Source organism: Mustela nivalis, assembly GCF_964662115.1.
Source record: "Mustela nivalis genome assembly, chromosome: 5".
Taxonomy (NCBI): domain Eukaryota; kingdom Metazoa; phylum Chordata; class Mammalia; order Carnivora; family Mustelidae; genus Mustela; species Mustela nivalis.
Window position 1 is genome coordinate 62,923,569 of NC_139024.1, and position 14,656 is coordinate 62,938,224.

General features: G+C 40.4%; 1 protein-coding gene across 3 annotated transcripts in view; it reads right to left on the minus strand.

Annotated features, from left to right (window-relative positions):
- ARFGEF3 (ARFGEF family member 3) overlaps positions 1–14,656 on the minus strand; it is a 182,397-nt gene that overhangs the window by 98,899 nt on the left and 68,842 nt on the right. Inside the window, exon 6 of one of the 3 annotated variants that reach the window (XM_082731054.1) lies at positions 2,535–2,666. The exons of the other annotated variants lie outside the window; for them this stretch is intronic. Coding sequence (XP_082587180.1) covers positions 2,535–2,666 — 132 coding nt within the window. The remainder of the gene's footprint in view (positions 1–2,534; positions 2,667–14,656) is intronic. 3 annotated transcript variants of the gene reach the window in all.

Consider the following 14,656-nt stretch of genomic DNA (forward strand, 5'->3'; position numbering starts at 1 on the left):
AGCTCTGCTCATGGAGTTGTTATGGAAATTCTGGTTCCTCCGTGGTGGAAACATGGGGGCTCCTAAGCCAAGGTGACTGCACCCACCGAGGGGGCTCTCATCTCTTGTTTCAAGGCTGACATTTGAGACCTGCAGAGTAGCTGCTGGACGACTGCAAAGGCTCCTCCTTCCTGGGAGAGAGAAATGCCTGCCAGGGCCCTATTTCTCTTCCCTGTGGTGGATCTATTAAGCAGATGTCATGCGAGTTGTGGCCTATGTGGGTCTTGTGAGTCTGAATGTCTACTGGGACCTGAATAGACTCCCTGATGGCTGCAAGCATGGAGAAATCTCAATTTGGGGATTTGATGATGATGATGTTTAATGTCATGACTTTGCAGATTTTATTTCCTCTAATTCTTCTGGAAGCTATAGGGATGGTCATAACAACAAAAGCATGCTTTAAATTTACCTGCTGCTTTCTGTCTATCAGGTGGGTCATCCCTTCCTGTTTACTAAGTATATTTAGACCCACAAAAAGAAAGAGATTTAATGTACCTTAATTATTTTTTGAGGGATAACTCTGAGATTATCTATAATCAAAATAAAGAGTTCTCACCTCAGTGACAAACTTAATTTGATGGATAAGAAGGGAGATGGAAGAGATATTAAGTGTTAACCTTCATGGCCGCTATCACTTATGCTGGAACATTCTTTTGGGCCTCACAGTCATAACTTTTCAGGAAAATTAATAATATAAAAGTAAATAGTCTCCAACAGCTAAATTTATCTATTGAATCCTTAGTAGTCTGATAGAGGATTTATAACTCATAAATTTAATTGGAAATTGGCTTAGATTAATTTGTTTTTAGCTAAAAAAGAAAAGCAAATTCCAAAATAATTTATTTTTCAAATTGCCATCGAAGGGCATGTCAGTTTTAAATTCATTTTCTCCAATGATCATGGATTAGAATGTATGCAAAGGCACAAACTATACATCGGTATAGTATGTGGAATGCGTATACTTGGTATATCATGAAATGATGTGCAAATGCGGGAAATACATCTAAATGAGTGCGGGGCATCACTTTGAGGCAACAAATGCTCTGGAGTGTCCTTCAGCAGAGAAGGACTACTCATGACTCAAAATTTAACAGTTTTCTTTAAATCCCATGTTCTTCCCAGAAATCTTCATAGCTATTGATCTTTAAGATCTCTGAGCTCTGACATTAATTGAAGGGGGATTTTGAAGCTGCAGAAGCATTAAAGATGAGAAAGTAGCTATTTTGAGAGCTAAACTCATGCTCAGTCTAAGCATGCTTCTTTTATTTTTTATTTTTTTTTTTTTTTAATTTATTTTTTATTTTCAGCATAACAGTATTCATTATTTTTCACCACACCCAGTGCTCCATGCAATTCGTGCCCTTTATAATACCCACCACCTAGTACCCCAACCTCCCACCCCCCACCCCTTCAAAACCCTCAGATTGTTTTTCAGAGTCCACAGTCTCTCATGGTTCACCTCCCCTTCCAATTTCCCCCAACTCCCTTCTCCTCTCTAACTCCCCATGTCCTCCACGCCATTTGTTATAAGCATGCTTCTTTTAAATTTGGATAGCCATAGCGGCTCTACAACCTCCCTTCAAAAATTTCATTAGTCGCTTTAGAGCCATGAATGAAAGCATGGAGGAACCAGAGTTTATGTAACGCACATGGTACTGTATCTGGGCAAGAACTTCCTAAATGCCAAATGCATTTCTTTGAGTTTTAACATCACCACCACTTCTAGTTGCTAATCCCAGGGGTACAACACTAGGAAGGACTCCTTGCATGCTTATTTGGCTTAAAAAAAAAAAAAAGGTATTAATCTGGGGCACCTGGGTGGCTCAGTCTGTTAAGCATCTGGCTGTTGATCTCTGCTCAGGTCTTGATATCAGGGGTTGTGAGTTCAAACCCCACATTGAGCTCCATAATGGGTGTGTAGCCTACTTAAATAAATTTTAAAAAGGGTTAATCTAAGAAGCTCACTCTGCTTACGATGGATGTGTAAGTACTTACTATGATAAAAGGGTATCCTTTTAAATATAAAAATGACCATGTACCTAATAATATTACTATCTTTAATTCCACACAAAAAAATGCTCTATCAGCTATCTTGACATTTTCTTAAAAAAAAAAAAAAGAAAAAAGAAAAAAAAAAGGTTCTCATACTTTTTACAATCATAATAAATGGGTAAACCAGGAAGGGTCCTAGAAGGAAGGTTTTCATGACAAACCTGACCACTATATTCCAAGCCAATGCTTTTTCCCTTTGTAAATGTTTTTCTTCCTCTACCTTGGGGTAGCGCTAAAATGAGCACACTGAATTGGAGAAGTCTAGAGAATAGCGAGTCCAAAGGCAGGCTGAGTTTCTGGGAAAAGGCTCATCAATTTCCTCTTATAGTATTTCCAGTGGCACTTCTACCTCCCCATGCCCTTTGCTTTCGTAGTGCAGAGTTGACCCTTAAGGACCCTAATCCTGTATCTCTACCAGACGCTTAAAGGGCCAAGTTAAATACCTTGTGAAAAGCCACAGGCCCCTGATGGCCAGGGAATGCACGAAGACACAGGGCAGTGAGGAGTTTCGTAACGGACTTTTTAGCCATTTCATGCATTTGCGGACGTCCAGCTTTATGGCATGCGAAACACAACTGAGGGCAAAACCACAGAGTTAATAAAGCAAAACAAATGCCGAAAGCAGAAGGAAAAAGAACAAGAAAACATAAGTCTGCAAGCCATACATAAGCAACCAGAGTAAGAAGTATCCTCAAGTAAGAAGATGGATAAATAACAGTACACGGTTAAACCCAGGGCAGAATCATTATCACTTAATACAAAGCAAAATAATAGAATGTAATTGATACTCAGCGTTGGCCAAAGTGATGACAAATTTTAAAGTAGCCGCCACAAAAGAAATTGGTTTAGCTTGGCAAAATACATATGACCTTCACTTTGTTGAACTGAGCATTTGCCTTCTCTTTCCTATCTGAATGGGGTTCCTGGCACAGCTTTGTTAAATCTGTGTATGATACTGAGTAACAAGTTCCATAAACAGATTGGATAGTGTGTTTTCAATGGGAAAATTTTATGGAGATGAAAAATAATGTATGGTGATAAAAAAATAGAAAGATCAAAGGCTGAGCTACAAGAAAGCAGAAGAAATGTCTTTTTATATAGGGAAGTTATGAAAGCTTGTTGATCACATTGGAACCATAGACGATTTTGACCATTTCTACAAGTCTCAACTCTACACTGAATCATGATGACAACCTGATGGCCAAGGCGCTTCCAGGTGAACAGCTGTAACAGGCGGGAATGTGACAGAAGGCACCTCAGGAAATGGTTCTTGCTGAGACGCGCACACACACACACACACACACCCCAACACACACAATAACTGAAGTTATTATTCTTAAGGAATATGTGTATAAGTAAGCCGAACCCCCATGCAGGGTTGGGAAATGTGTTCATTTTCCTTTTGGAAATTTTTCAAGTGTCCAAGCATACGTGGACACCTCTGACTGTGATTTCTTTTTTCCTCCTCCATATTCCTCTTGGCTTAAGCTGGCATATTAAAATGGCTTAAGGCACCTCAACCTTTAATTCCTGCACCGGGGTCCCCAGAAGTTCTACTGAACTCTAGCCCTGCCCTATGAACTAGCCCAAATGAAGTAGAGAGGATCTCTGAACCACTCTATGTGTCTTCTAACTCCATGCAAGTTCTTTAAGAACTGTGTAAGTCAGACGTTACAGGGAAGTGGGGAAAATCTTTGCAAAAGGACTCGTTTGCTCAAAGCCCATCCAGCAGCAAATAAGCAGAGAACAGACACTTCCAAGGAGTCAAATCAGAGTCAGTAAAGACAGGCCCGGAAGGAAGAAAAGAAAGGTTTCCAGAAGGGAGAGTGGAGATGCTCCTCCTTAGAACAGGATTTCCTACTTCAGTGGCCTCAGCCAGTTTGATACAACAGTCTGGGCTCCCTTGTCCAGTTTTCTTGCGAGGAGGTGGGGTTACTCCTCCCAGTTTTAGGTGGAACATAACAAAAAAGATGCTTCCAAGAAAAACTGACCGGGTTCCTGTGTACTTTTCCTCTGGATTTTATCTGCAGACTAATCTGCTCCTTAACTGTAGAATATTTAATTTGCTGTATGTCTCAAGAATAATGCTACTACATCAAACTAAAAGAACCAAAACGTATCACTGAACATTCAGGAGTTAGAAGTCAGCCCAATTAAAAAAAAATACGTTAGTGACAACTAGAATCATTAAATCGGTATCTCTGGTAGAAGGTCTTCAGCCTTAATGGTTTTGAACTCCCATGGAGTAACAAGGAACACTAAATGAAACTATAAACATATAAACATCAGGTCATGTGATGCTAGCATAAAGCTCAGAGAAGATAAGCTGAGTATCGATGCATAAAGATAGCCAAGAAGGTGGCGCATGCCTGCCAGTCTCTTGGATCTGTGGTCACAAAAAAAGTAAAATTCTTCAGTACTATGCTTCACACGTGAGAACACCACACCGCTGCTTTCTAACTAAGCACTGTGGTGAAGATCCAAGGTGGATGAGATGGCCTACAAATGTCAGGTGGTTGCCAATATTATTACGGCAAGATTCTACCAACATTTTCTAAGACTAATAGTAGCGAAGAAGCAACATAATACAGTGGTTAACAGCCCATATTTGAAATATAAAAAGTCTGAATTTGAATGTTTAGCTGTAGAAACTTGGATAGCAAATTATTCTCACTTTTCATGGGATTCTTCATCTGCCTTGGTTGGGGTAAAGATGAGAGGAGAATGTACAGAAAACACAACTTATTGACACACACTAGCGACTCCGTAGCTAGTAGCTACCATTATTATCTGGTTATTATTATTAACCAGTGTTTGGCAGTTGAGGGATGGATGGACAGATGGAGTGAAAGAGTAAGGACCCTGAAACTAAGAACCTTAAACAAAGAATGGTCTTTGAGACACTTTGCTTGGGCTTGATAGGATAAAAGACTGGAAGTTTCCCACAAGTCAGTAAGATTGAACCAGCAAATACACATTTATAAACAAGGCTTTCTCACTTTGAAAAATTCCTCAGAGAAACCTTGAGCAGGCTTGAGAATACACCCTGAAACTTTCCAAAGAAACAACATTAACCGTTTTCAAATTCATTCCACAGAACTTCTGGCTATGACTTCTCTTCTTCCTTTACCAAAAGACTTTGTCAATTTTTACTCCCACAGCTTCTTCCAATATTAAGTTACTACCTCTGGAAAACTCAACAGCAAATCTGCTCATTTGGGCATCATGCTAGGAGAAATCTTGGTCTAGCTTTCAACCAATGGCAAGAAGGATTATGTATCCATAGGGAGTTTTTATTTCTGATTATTCATGAAATTGAACAGAAAACACATATTGCATATTTCATAATTACCCATTTCTAAATTTGACGATATGTCTTATTCTTCCTGTATCATAAAAAACTGTGATCTGAAAAACGTTCATTATTAACAGTTTAATTAAGCAAGTTAACGTGAGACATACAAATGAAAGTTTATTTACATTTTGAGTGCTTAATGATCCTTTTACTGTTTCAACAGTGCCTTGGGGGAAATGGCCTAATTCTTCATAGTTAAGTACACATGCCTATTTCCTGATCAACAGGTTTCAGGGTAAACACTGTTCTTGAGTAAAAGTCACCCTTCCAGCAGGGTAAGAAAGAAGAGGATGTCTGGATTTTTTCTCAACATTTCCACAGGAGTTTTAAATGGTTTAAATGCTTTTTTTTATAAAATTGTTTCCCAAGCTAATAGCAAAAGTGACAATACAACATTCTTTTTTCATTAAGTTAAAGACTTATTTTTCATTAAGTTAAAGGCTTATTTTTATGAAAAGTTCAGATACAACTAAGAAAGCTTCCAGGAGTTAACTGGTGGTTTTAGGCTGAGATGTCCGGCTTTCGAAACCAAGATGCAGATTTTCAAAGGCTAAATGAGCAGGTGAGAATCTACAAAATCACTGCACCGAAGTCTAAAGAATGCAATTTTTTTTTTGTGGCAGTATAATTTTCTTACATAGTTAATTCTTTCTGTTGATGCAAAATCATTTCTTTTTTTTTTTTTTTTATCCTGACACTTTACTGAATTCCTGTATAATTTTCTTACATAGTTAATTCTTTCTGTTGATGCAAAATCATTTCTTTTTTTTTGGGGGGGGGGTGGATACAGATTTTTTATTGCCTTTTTTGTTCTTTTTTAAAGAGGGCTTTGTGAACTCAGCAGCATTTTCATGATTTTTTAAAAATTTTTTTTATTTTTTATAAACATAATATATTTTTATCCCCAGGGGTACAGGTCTGTGAATCGCCAGATTTACACACTTCACAGCACTCACCAAAGCACATACCCTCCCCAATGTCCATAACCCCACCCCCCTTCTACCAACCCACCTCTCCCCAGCAACCCTCAGTTTGTTTTGTGAGATTACGAGTCGCTTATGGTTTGTTTACCTCCAATCCCATCTTGTTCCATTTATTCTTCTCCTACCCACTTAGGCCCCCATGTTGCATCACCAATTCCTCATATCAGGGAGATCATATGATAGTTGTCTTTCTCTGCTTGACTTATTTCGCTAAGCATGATACGCTCTAGTTCCATCCACGTTGTTGCAAATGTTAAGATTTCATTTCTTTTGATGGCTGCATAGTATTCCATTGTGTATATATACCACTTCTGTTGATGGGCATCTAGGTTCTTTCCATAGTTTGGCTATTGTGGACATTGCTGCTATAAACATTCGGGTGCACGTGCCCCTTCGGATCACTACATTTGTATCTTTAGGGTAAATACCCAGTAGTGCAATTGCTGGGTCATAGGGCAGTTCTATTTTCAACATTTTGAGGAACCTCCATGCTGTTTTCCAGAGTGGTTGCACCAGCTTGCATTCCCACCAACAGTGTAGGAGGGTTCCCCTTTCTCCTCATCCTCGCCAGCATCTGTCATTTCCTGACTTGTTAATTTTAGCCATTCTGACTGGTGTGAGGTGATATCTCATTGTGGTTTTGATTTGTATTTCTCTGATGCCGAGTGATAGGGAGCACTTTTTCATGTGTCTGTTGGCCATCTGGATGTCTTCCTTGCAGAAATGTCTGTTCATGTCCTCTGCCCATTTCTTGATTGGATTATTTGTTCTTTGGGTGTTGAGTTTGCTAAGTTCTTTATAGATTCTGGACACTAGTCCTTTATCTGATATGTCATTTACAAATATCTTCTCCCATTCTGTCAGTTGTCTTTTGGTTTTGTTAACTGTTTCCTTTGCTGTGCAGAAGCTTTTGCTCTTGATAAAATCCCAATAGTTCATTTTTGCCCTTGCTTCCCTTGCCTTTGGCGATGTTCCTAGGAAGATGTTGCTGCGGCTGAGGTCGAAGAGGTTGCTGCCTGTGTTCTTCTCAAGGATTTTGATGGATTCCTTTCGCACATTGAGGTCCTTCATCCATTTTGAGTCTATTTTCATGTGTGGTGTAAGGAAATGGTCCAATTTCATTTTTCTGCATGCGGCTGTCCAATTTTCCCAACACCATTTATTGAAGAGGCTGTCTTTTTTCCATTGGACATTCTTTCCTGCTTTGTCGAAGATTAGTTGACCATAGAGTTAAGGGTCTATTTCTGGGATCTCTATTCTGTTCCATTGATCTATGTGTCTGTTTTTGTGCCAGTACCATGCTGTTTTGATGATGACAGCTTTGTAATAGAGCTTGAAGTCCGGAATTGTGATGCCACCAACTTTGGCTTTCTTTTTCAACATTCCTTTGGCTATTCGAGGTCTTTTCTGATTCCAAATAAATTTCAGGATTATTTGTTCTATTTCTTTGAAAAGATGGATGGTACTTTGATAGGAATTGCATTAAATGTGTAGATTGCTTTAGGTAGCATAGACGTTTTCACAATATTTATTCTTCCAATCCAGGAGCATGGAACATTTTTCCATTTCTTTATGTCTTCCTCAATTTCTTTCATGAATAGTTTATAGTTTTCTGAGTATAGATTCTATGCCTCTTTGGTTAGGTTTATTCCTAGGTATCTTATGGTTTGGGGTGCAATTGTAAATGGGACTGACTCCTTAATTTCTCTTTCTTCTGTCTTGTTGTTGGTGTAGAGAAATGCAACTGATTTCTGTGCATTGATTTTATATCCTGACACTTTACTGAATTCCTGTACAAGTTCTAGCAGTTTTGGGTTTTCCACCTATAGTATCATATCATCTGCGAAGAGTGATAGTTTGACTTCTTCTTTGCCGATTTGGATGCCTTTAATTTCCTTTTGTTGACTGATTGCTGAGGCTAAGACTTCTAGTACTATGTTGAATAACAGTGGTGATAATGGACATCCCTGCCGTGTTCCTGACCTTAGCGGAAAAGCTTTCAGTTTTTCTCCATTGAGAATGATATTTGCGGTGGGTTTTTCATAAATGGCTTTGATAATATTGAAGTATGTGCCCTTGATCCCTACACTTTGAAGAGTTTTGATCAGGAAGGGATGTTGTACTTTGTCAAATGCTTTTTCAGCATCTATTGGTTCTTGTTCTTTCTTTGATTGATGTGTTGTATCACATTGATTGATTTGCGGATGTTGAACCAACCTTGCAGCCCTGGAATAAATCCCACTTGGTCGTGGTGAATAATCCTTTTAATGTACTGTTGAATCCTATTGGCTAGTATTTTGGTGAGAATTTTTGCATCTGTGTTCATCAAGGATATTGGTCTATAGCTCTCTTTTTTGATGGGATCCTTGTCTGGTTTTGGGATCAAGGTGATGTTGGCCTCATAAAATGAGCTTGGAAGTTTTCCTTCCATTTCTATTTTTTGAAACAGTTTCAGGAGAATAGGAATTAGTTCTTCTTTAAATGTTTGGTAGAATTCCCCCGGGAAGCCATCTGGCCCTGGGCTTTTGTTTGTTTGGAGATTTTTAATGACTGTTTCAATCTCCTTACTGGTTATGGGTCTGTTCAGGCTTTCTATTTCTTCCTGTTTCAGTTGTGGTAGTTTATATGTCTCTAGGAATGCATCCATTTCTTCCAGATTGTCAAATTTGTTGGCGTAGAGTTGCTCATAGTATGTTCTTTTAATTGTTTGTATTTCTTTGGTGTTAGTTCTGATCTCTCCTCTTTCATTCATGATTTTATTTATTTGGGTCCTTTCTCTTTTCTTTTTGTTAAGTCTGGCCAGGGGTTTATCAATTTTACTAATTCTTTCAAAGAACCAGCTCCTAGTTTCGTTGATTTGTTCTATTGTATTTTTGGTTTCTATTTCATTGATTTCTGCTCTGATCTTTATGATTTCTCTTCTCCTGCTGGGTTTAGGGTTTCTTTCTTGTTCTTTCTCCAGCTCCTTTAGGTATAGGGTTAGGTTGTGTACCTGAGACCTTTCTTGTTTATTGAGAAAGGCTTGTACCACTATATATTTTCCTCTCAGGACTGCCTTTGCTGTATCCCACAAATTTTGAACCATTGTGTTTTCATTATCATTTGTTTCCATGATTTTTTTCAATTCTTCTTTAATTTCCTGGTTGACCCATTCATTCTTTAGAAGGATGCTGTTTAGTCTCTGTGTATTTGGGTTCTTTCCAAACTTCCTCTTGTGGTTGAGTTCTAGCTTCAGGGCATTGTGGTCTGAAAATATGCAGGGTATGATCCCAATCTTTTGATACCAGTTGAGTCCTGATTTAGGACCAAGGATGTGATCTATTCTGGAGAATGTTCCATGTGCACTAGAGAAGAATGTGTATTCTGTTGCTTTGGGATGAAATGTTCTGAATATATCTGTGATGTCCATCTGGTCCAGTTTGTCATTTAAGGCCTTTATTTCCTTGTTGATCTTTTGCTTGGATGATCTGTCCATTTCAGTGAGGGGAGTGTTAAAGTCCCCTACTATTATTGTATTATTGTCGATGTGTTTCTTTGATTTTGTTATTAATCGGTTTATATAGTTGGCTGCTCCCACGTTGGGGGCATAGATATTTAAAATTGTTAGATCTTCTTGTTGGACAGAGCCTTTGAGTATGATATAGTGTCCTTCCTCATCTCTTATTATAGTCTTTGGCTTAAAATCTAATTGATCTGATATAAGGATTGCCACTCCTGCTTTCTTCTGATGTCCATTAGCATGGTAAAATTTTTTCCACCCCCTCACTTTAAATCTGGAGGTGTCTTCAGGCTTAAAATGAGTTTCTTGGAGGCAACATATAGATGGGTTTTGTTTTTTTTTTTATCCATTCTGATACCCTGTGTCTTTTGATTGGGGCATTTAGCCCATTAACATTCAAGGTAACTATTGAGAGATATGAATTTAGGGCCATTGTATTGCCTGTAAGGTGACTGTTACTGCATATTGTCTCTGTTCCTTTCTGATCTACCACTTGTAGGCTCTCTCTTTGCTTAGAGGACCCCTTTCAATATTTCCTGTAGAGCTGGTTTGGTGTTTGCAAGTTCTTTCAGTGTTTGTTTGTCCTGGAAGCTTTTAATCTCTCCTTCTATTTTCAATGATAGCCTAGCTGGATATAGTATTCTTGGCTGCATGTTTTTCTCGTTTAGTGCTCTGAATACATCATGCCAGCTCTTTCTGGCCTGCCAGGTCTCTGTGGATAAGTCTGCTGCCAATCTAATATTTTTACCATTGTATGTTACAGACTTCTTGTCCTGGGCTGCTTTCAGGATTTTCTCTTTGTCACTAAGACTTGTAAATTTTACTATTAGGTGATGTGGTGTGGCCTATTCTTATTGATTTTGAGGGGCATTCTCTGAACCTCCTGAATTTTGATGCTTGTTCCCTTTGCCATATTGAGGAAATTCTCCCCAATAATTCTCTCCAGTATACCTTCTGCTCCCCTCTCTCTTTGTTCTTTTTCTGGAATCCCAATTATTCTAATGTTGTTTCATCTTATGGTGTCACTTATCTCTCGAATTCTCCCCTTGTGGTCCAATAGCTGTTTTTCCCTCTTTTGCTCAGCTTCTTTATTCTCTGTCAGTTGGTCTTCTATATCGCTAATTCTTTCTTCTGCCTCATTTATCCTAGCAGTGAGAGCCTCCATTTTTGATTGCACCTCATTAATTGCTTTTTTGATTTCAACTTGGTTAGATTTTAATTCTTTTATTTCTCTAGAAAGGGCTTTTATATCTCCCGAGAGGTTTTCTCTAATGTCTTCCATGCCTTTTTTGAGCCCAGCTAGAACCTTGAGAATTGTCATTCTGAACTCTAGATCTGACATATTACCAATGTCTGTATTGATTAGGTCCCTAGCCTTTGGTACTGCCTCTTGTTCTTTTTTTTTTTGTGGTTAGTTTTTCTGCCTGGTCATTTTGTCTAGATAAGAGTTATGAAGGAGCAAGTAAAATACTAAAAGGGTGGCAACAACCCCAGGAAAATATGCTTTAACCAAATCAGAAGAGATCCCAAATCATGAGGGGGGAGAAAAGGGATAAAAAGAGGTTCAGAAAAAAAGAAAGGCAAAAAAAAGAAAAAAAAAGAATTAAAAAAAGAAAACAAATAAAGAAAAGTATAAAAAAGAGAAAAAAATATATTTGATGATCTAGTTAAAAAGATGTTAAAAAAGAAAAGGGTAAAAGTTAAAAATAATTGCAGCCGAAGAAGAGAAAAAAAATGAAAAAGAAAAAAAATTAAATTAACTGCAAGACTAAAGAATCATAGGGAGAAAGCCATGAGTTCCATGCTTTGCTTTCTCCTCCTCTGGAATTCTGCTGCTCTCCTTGGTATTGAAACCGCACTCCTTGGTAAGTGAACTTGGTCTTGGCAGGATTTCTTGTTGATCTTCTGGGGGAGGGGCCTGTTGTAGTGATTCTCAAGTGTCTTTGCCCCAGGCGGAATTGCACCACCCTTAGCAGGGGCCGGGGTGAGTAATCCGCTCGGGTTTGCTTTCAGGAGCTTTTGTTCCCTGAGCGCTTTCCGTAGAGTTCCGGAGGACGGGAACACAAATGGCGGCCTCCTGGTCTCCGGCCCGGAGGAGCTGAGAGCCCAGGGCCCCACTCCTCAGTGCGCCCTCAGAGAACAGCGCCCAGTTACTCCCTTCTGCCTGACCTCCGGCCGCGCTCCGAGCTCACCGAGCCTGCGACCGGTTCAACGTAACACCGAGCTGTGAGCTTACTGTCGGCTCTGTCTCTGTAGCTGGCTTCCCCTTTCTAATACATGTAAGCTCTGCGACACTCAGACACCTCTGGTCCTTCTGTCACCCCGCGCTGACCCCGCGTGGGCTTCACCCCGGTTTAGCCTCTGGAGCGATGTCCCTCAGCAGAACAGACTTTTAAAAGTCCCGATTTTGTGCGCCGTTGCTCCGCCGCTTGCCGGGAGCCGGCCGCTCCCCACCGGGCTCTATCTTCCCGTCGCTTTGGATTCACTTCTCCGCCGGTCCTACCTTTCAGAAAGTGGTTGTTTTTCTGTTTCCAGAATTGCTGTTCTTCTTCTCTTTGATCTGCCGATGGATTTTTAGGTGTTTGCAATCTTTAGATCTTGCAAATGGCCATTTGATGATCTTGTGCTAGCTGAAGTAGTCTCAGTCTGCCACTTCTCAACCATCTTGACTCCTCCTCTGCAAAATCATTTCTTAAGTGACTACTACGGTGGGAATTGAAAGGTTCTGAGCTATTTTGCAAATTTGAAAAATGATACAGGCCAGTGAGAAAAGTGTTTTTTCCTCTCTTGGAGCTAATGTAAACCATGATTTCAGATGGTCCTACTATTTTTCTTTCTTAAATTATCTATATATGAGTCATCTAATAATTTAGTATTTGTAACTACGGATCCATATGCTTATAAATTGTTGCTGTGCTTTTCATATAAATAGATCTGCTCAGCCTGTGCCAGATTACAGAATTACAGAGTAAGGTGGGGGCATTCCCCTCTCCCCTTTTTAAAGGCTGACAGTGGGCCTTATGGTGAAAATCCATGCCTTCAGAATCACCTGGGCAGTGTTACTAAAAATAAGATATGTCCCACTGAGGAACAGTGGGACACCCTGTAGCAGATTAGACCCTTAAAGCATAAGAAATACACTTGATATATATCAAGCACTGACAAATGGGAAGGGGAAAGTGTGGAGGTGGTCTGGCAGGAGATGAAGGGTGGGAGAGATAGGAGAATTTAAACCTTGTACTTATCAAGGGATCATGGTCGAGGGGATGCTGCTGCTGGTAGGATTCCATACCTGGTTGGGGAAGACAGTGCTCACCTGGGTTTTAGATCATTTAAAAGGAGGTTATACTGATATTCAAACGTGGTACTGTTTCCCAAACTTGAGTAAGCCCATGAATCACAAGAGGGCTTTAACTAGAAAGCAGATTCTTACTCATGAGTCTGGGATGGGGCCTGCGTTTCTGTGTTTCTAACAAGGTCCCAGCAGCTGCTGATGCCTCTGGTCAGTGGACCATACTCGGAGGTTTTATGGCAAAGGCTGGTGAGAGAGAAGAGTCACCATCAGGGTGGCTATTCTCAACCTGACGTCCCCAGCACAATTACCGGGGACCTCTTGCAAAATGTGTAAGCACAGGTCCCCCCAGGAGGGAACAACTCAGATTTTCTGGAGCAACCCTACACATCTTATTTTTACTAACACTTCCCAGGTGATTCTATCATGAAGCCATTTGATGAGAACCACCAATGCGGGAGGAAGGCTCCAAAGGTTGGTGGCTGTAAGTGTCCCACACAGAACAGGGGGTTTCAGGAGTGCAAAGAGCAAAAGCCAAAACTTAGTCAAGGAACTACTGCAAACAGCCAACCTTATAGAGGAACATAAGTAACCTTTTAGAAGCCTATCCCTTGTTCTGATCTTTGATCATTGTTAGTCAATGCTGTGTACTATTCACTTCATCAAAAGACACATTTTCAAGATAAAAGGTAAGGCTAGTTTAACTCCAACACTGTGTCTGCACAGTATTCATCCCTGAGCACGGTTTGGGATAAAGGGAGGTGGGTAGCCTCTAGAAGCGTTCCACCATTTACAGAGGAGGTCATCAGGGCCCCCCAGGATGAGGGGGCTTCCACAGCCAAGCTGTGTGCTGTGTGCTGCACGGTGTGAAGGGCAGAAGCCCAGTCAGACCTGCTGGTCTCGCCTCCTAGTTCCACTACTGCTGAGCTATCTGACTTTTGGGATGTTGGTGGCCCCCTCTCAGTCTGTCTAAGATGGATAAGAGGATTTCCTGCTTCACAGAACTGCTGTGTGGATTGTATGATTTCCTGTAGGCAGAGCTTTTAAAACAGTGACTGGCCCAGAGTAAGTGCTAAATGAACATGAAGGACAGCTATAGAACATTGTCTTTGAGCTGATGTACTTGTCTCTCGCCATAACCAGGGACATGATATGTTCTCGTGCCTCCCCAGAATTACCAGCTCTGAGAGAGAGTGGCCACTGAGGGCTCAGAACTAGAACTGATGCCTCGTAGAAATACGTGGGGCGGTGGGCAGGCCTGATGGATAAATGGTCACTATTCTTCTCCAAGGGAGGCAAACGCTCCAGGGTGTGTCTCTTGTCGGCTCTGGGACGGAAGCCCCAGGTCTAGCATCTGTGGGGCTCGTCATGCTTGGGGTCACTCTTCCTCTCTCAGCAGACTGGGTTGGAAATGTCCTTCCCGTGGACTGGCCTGA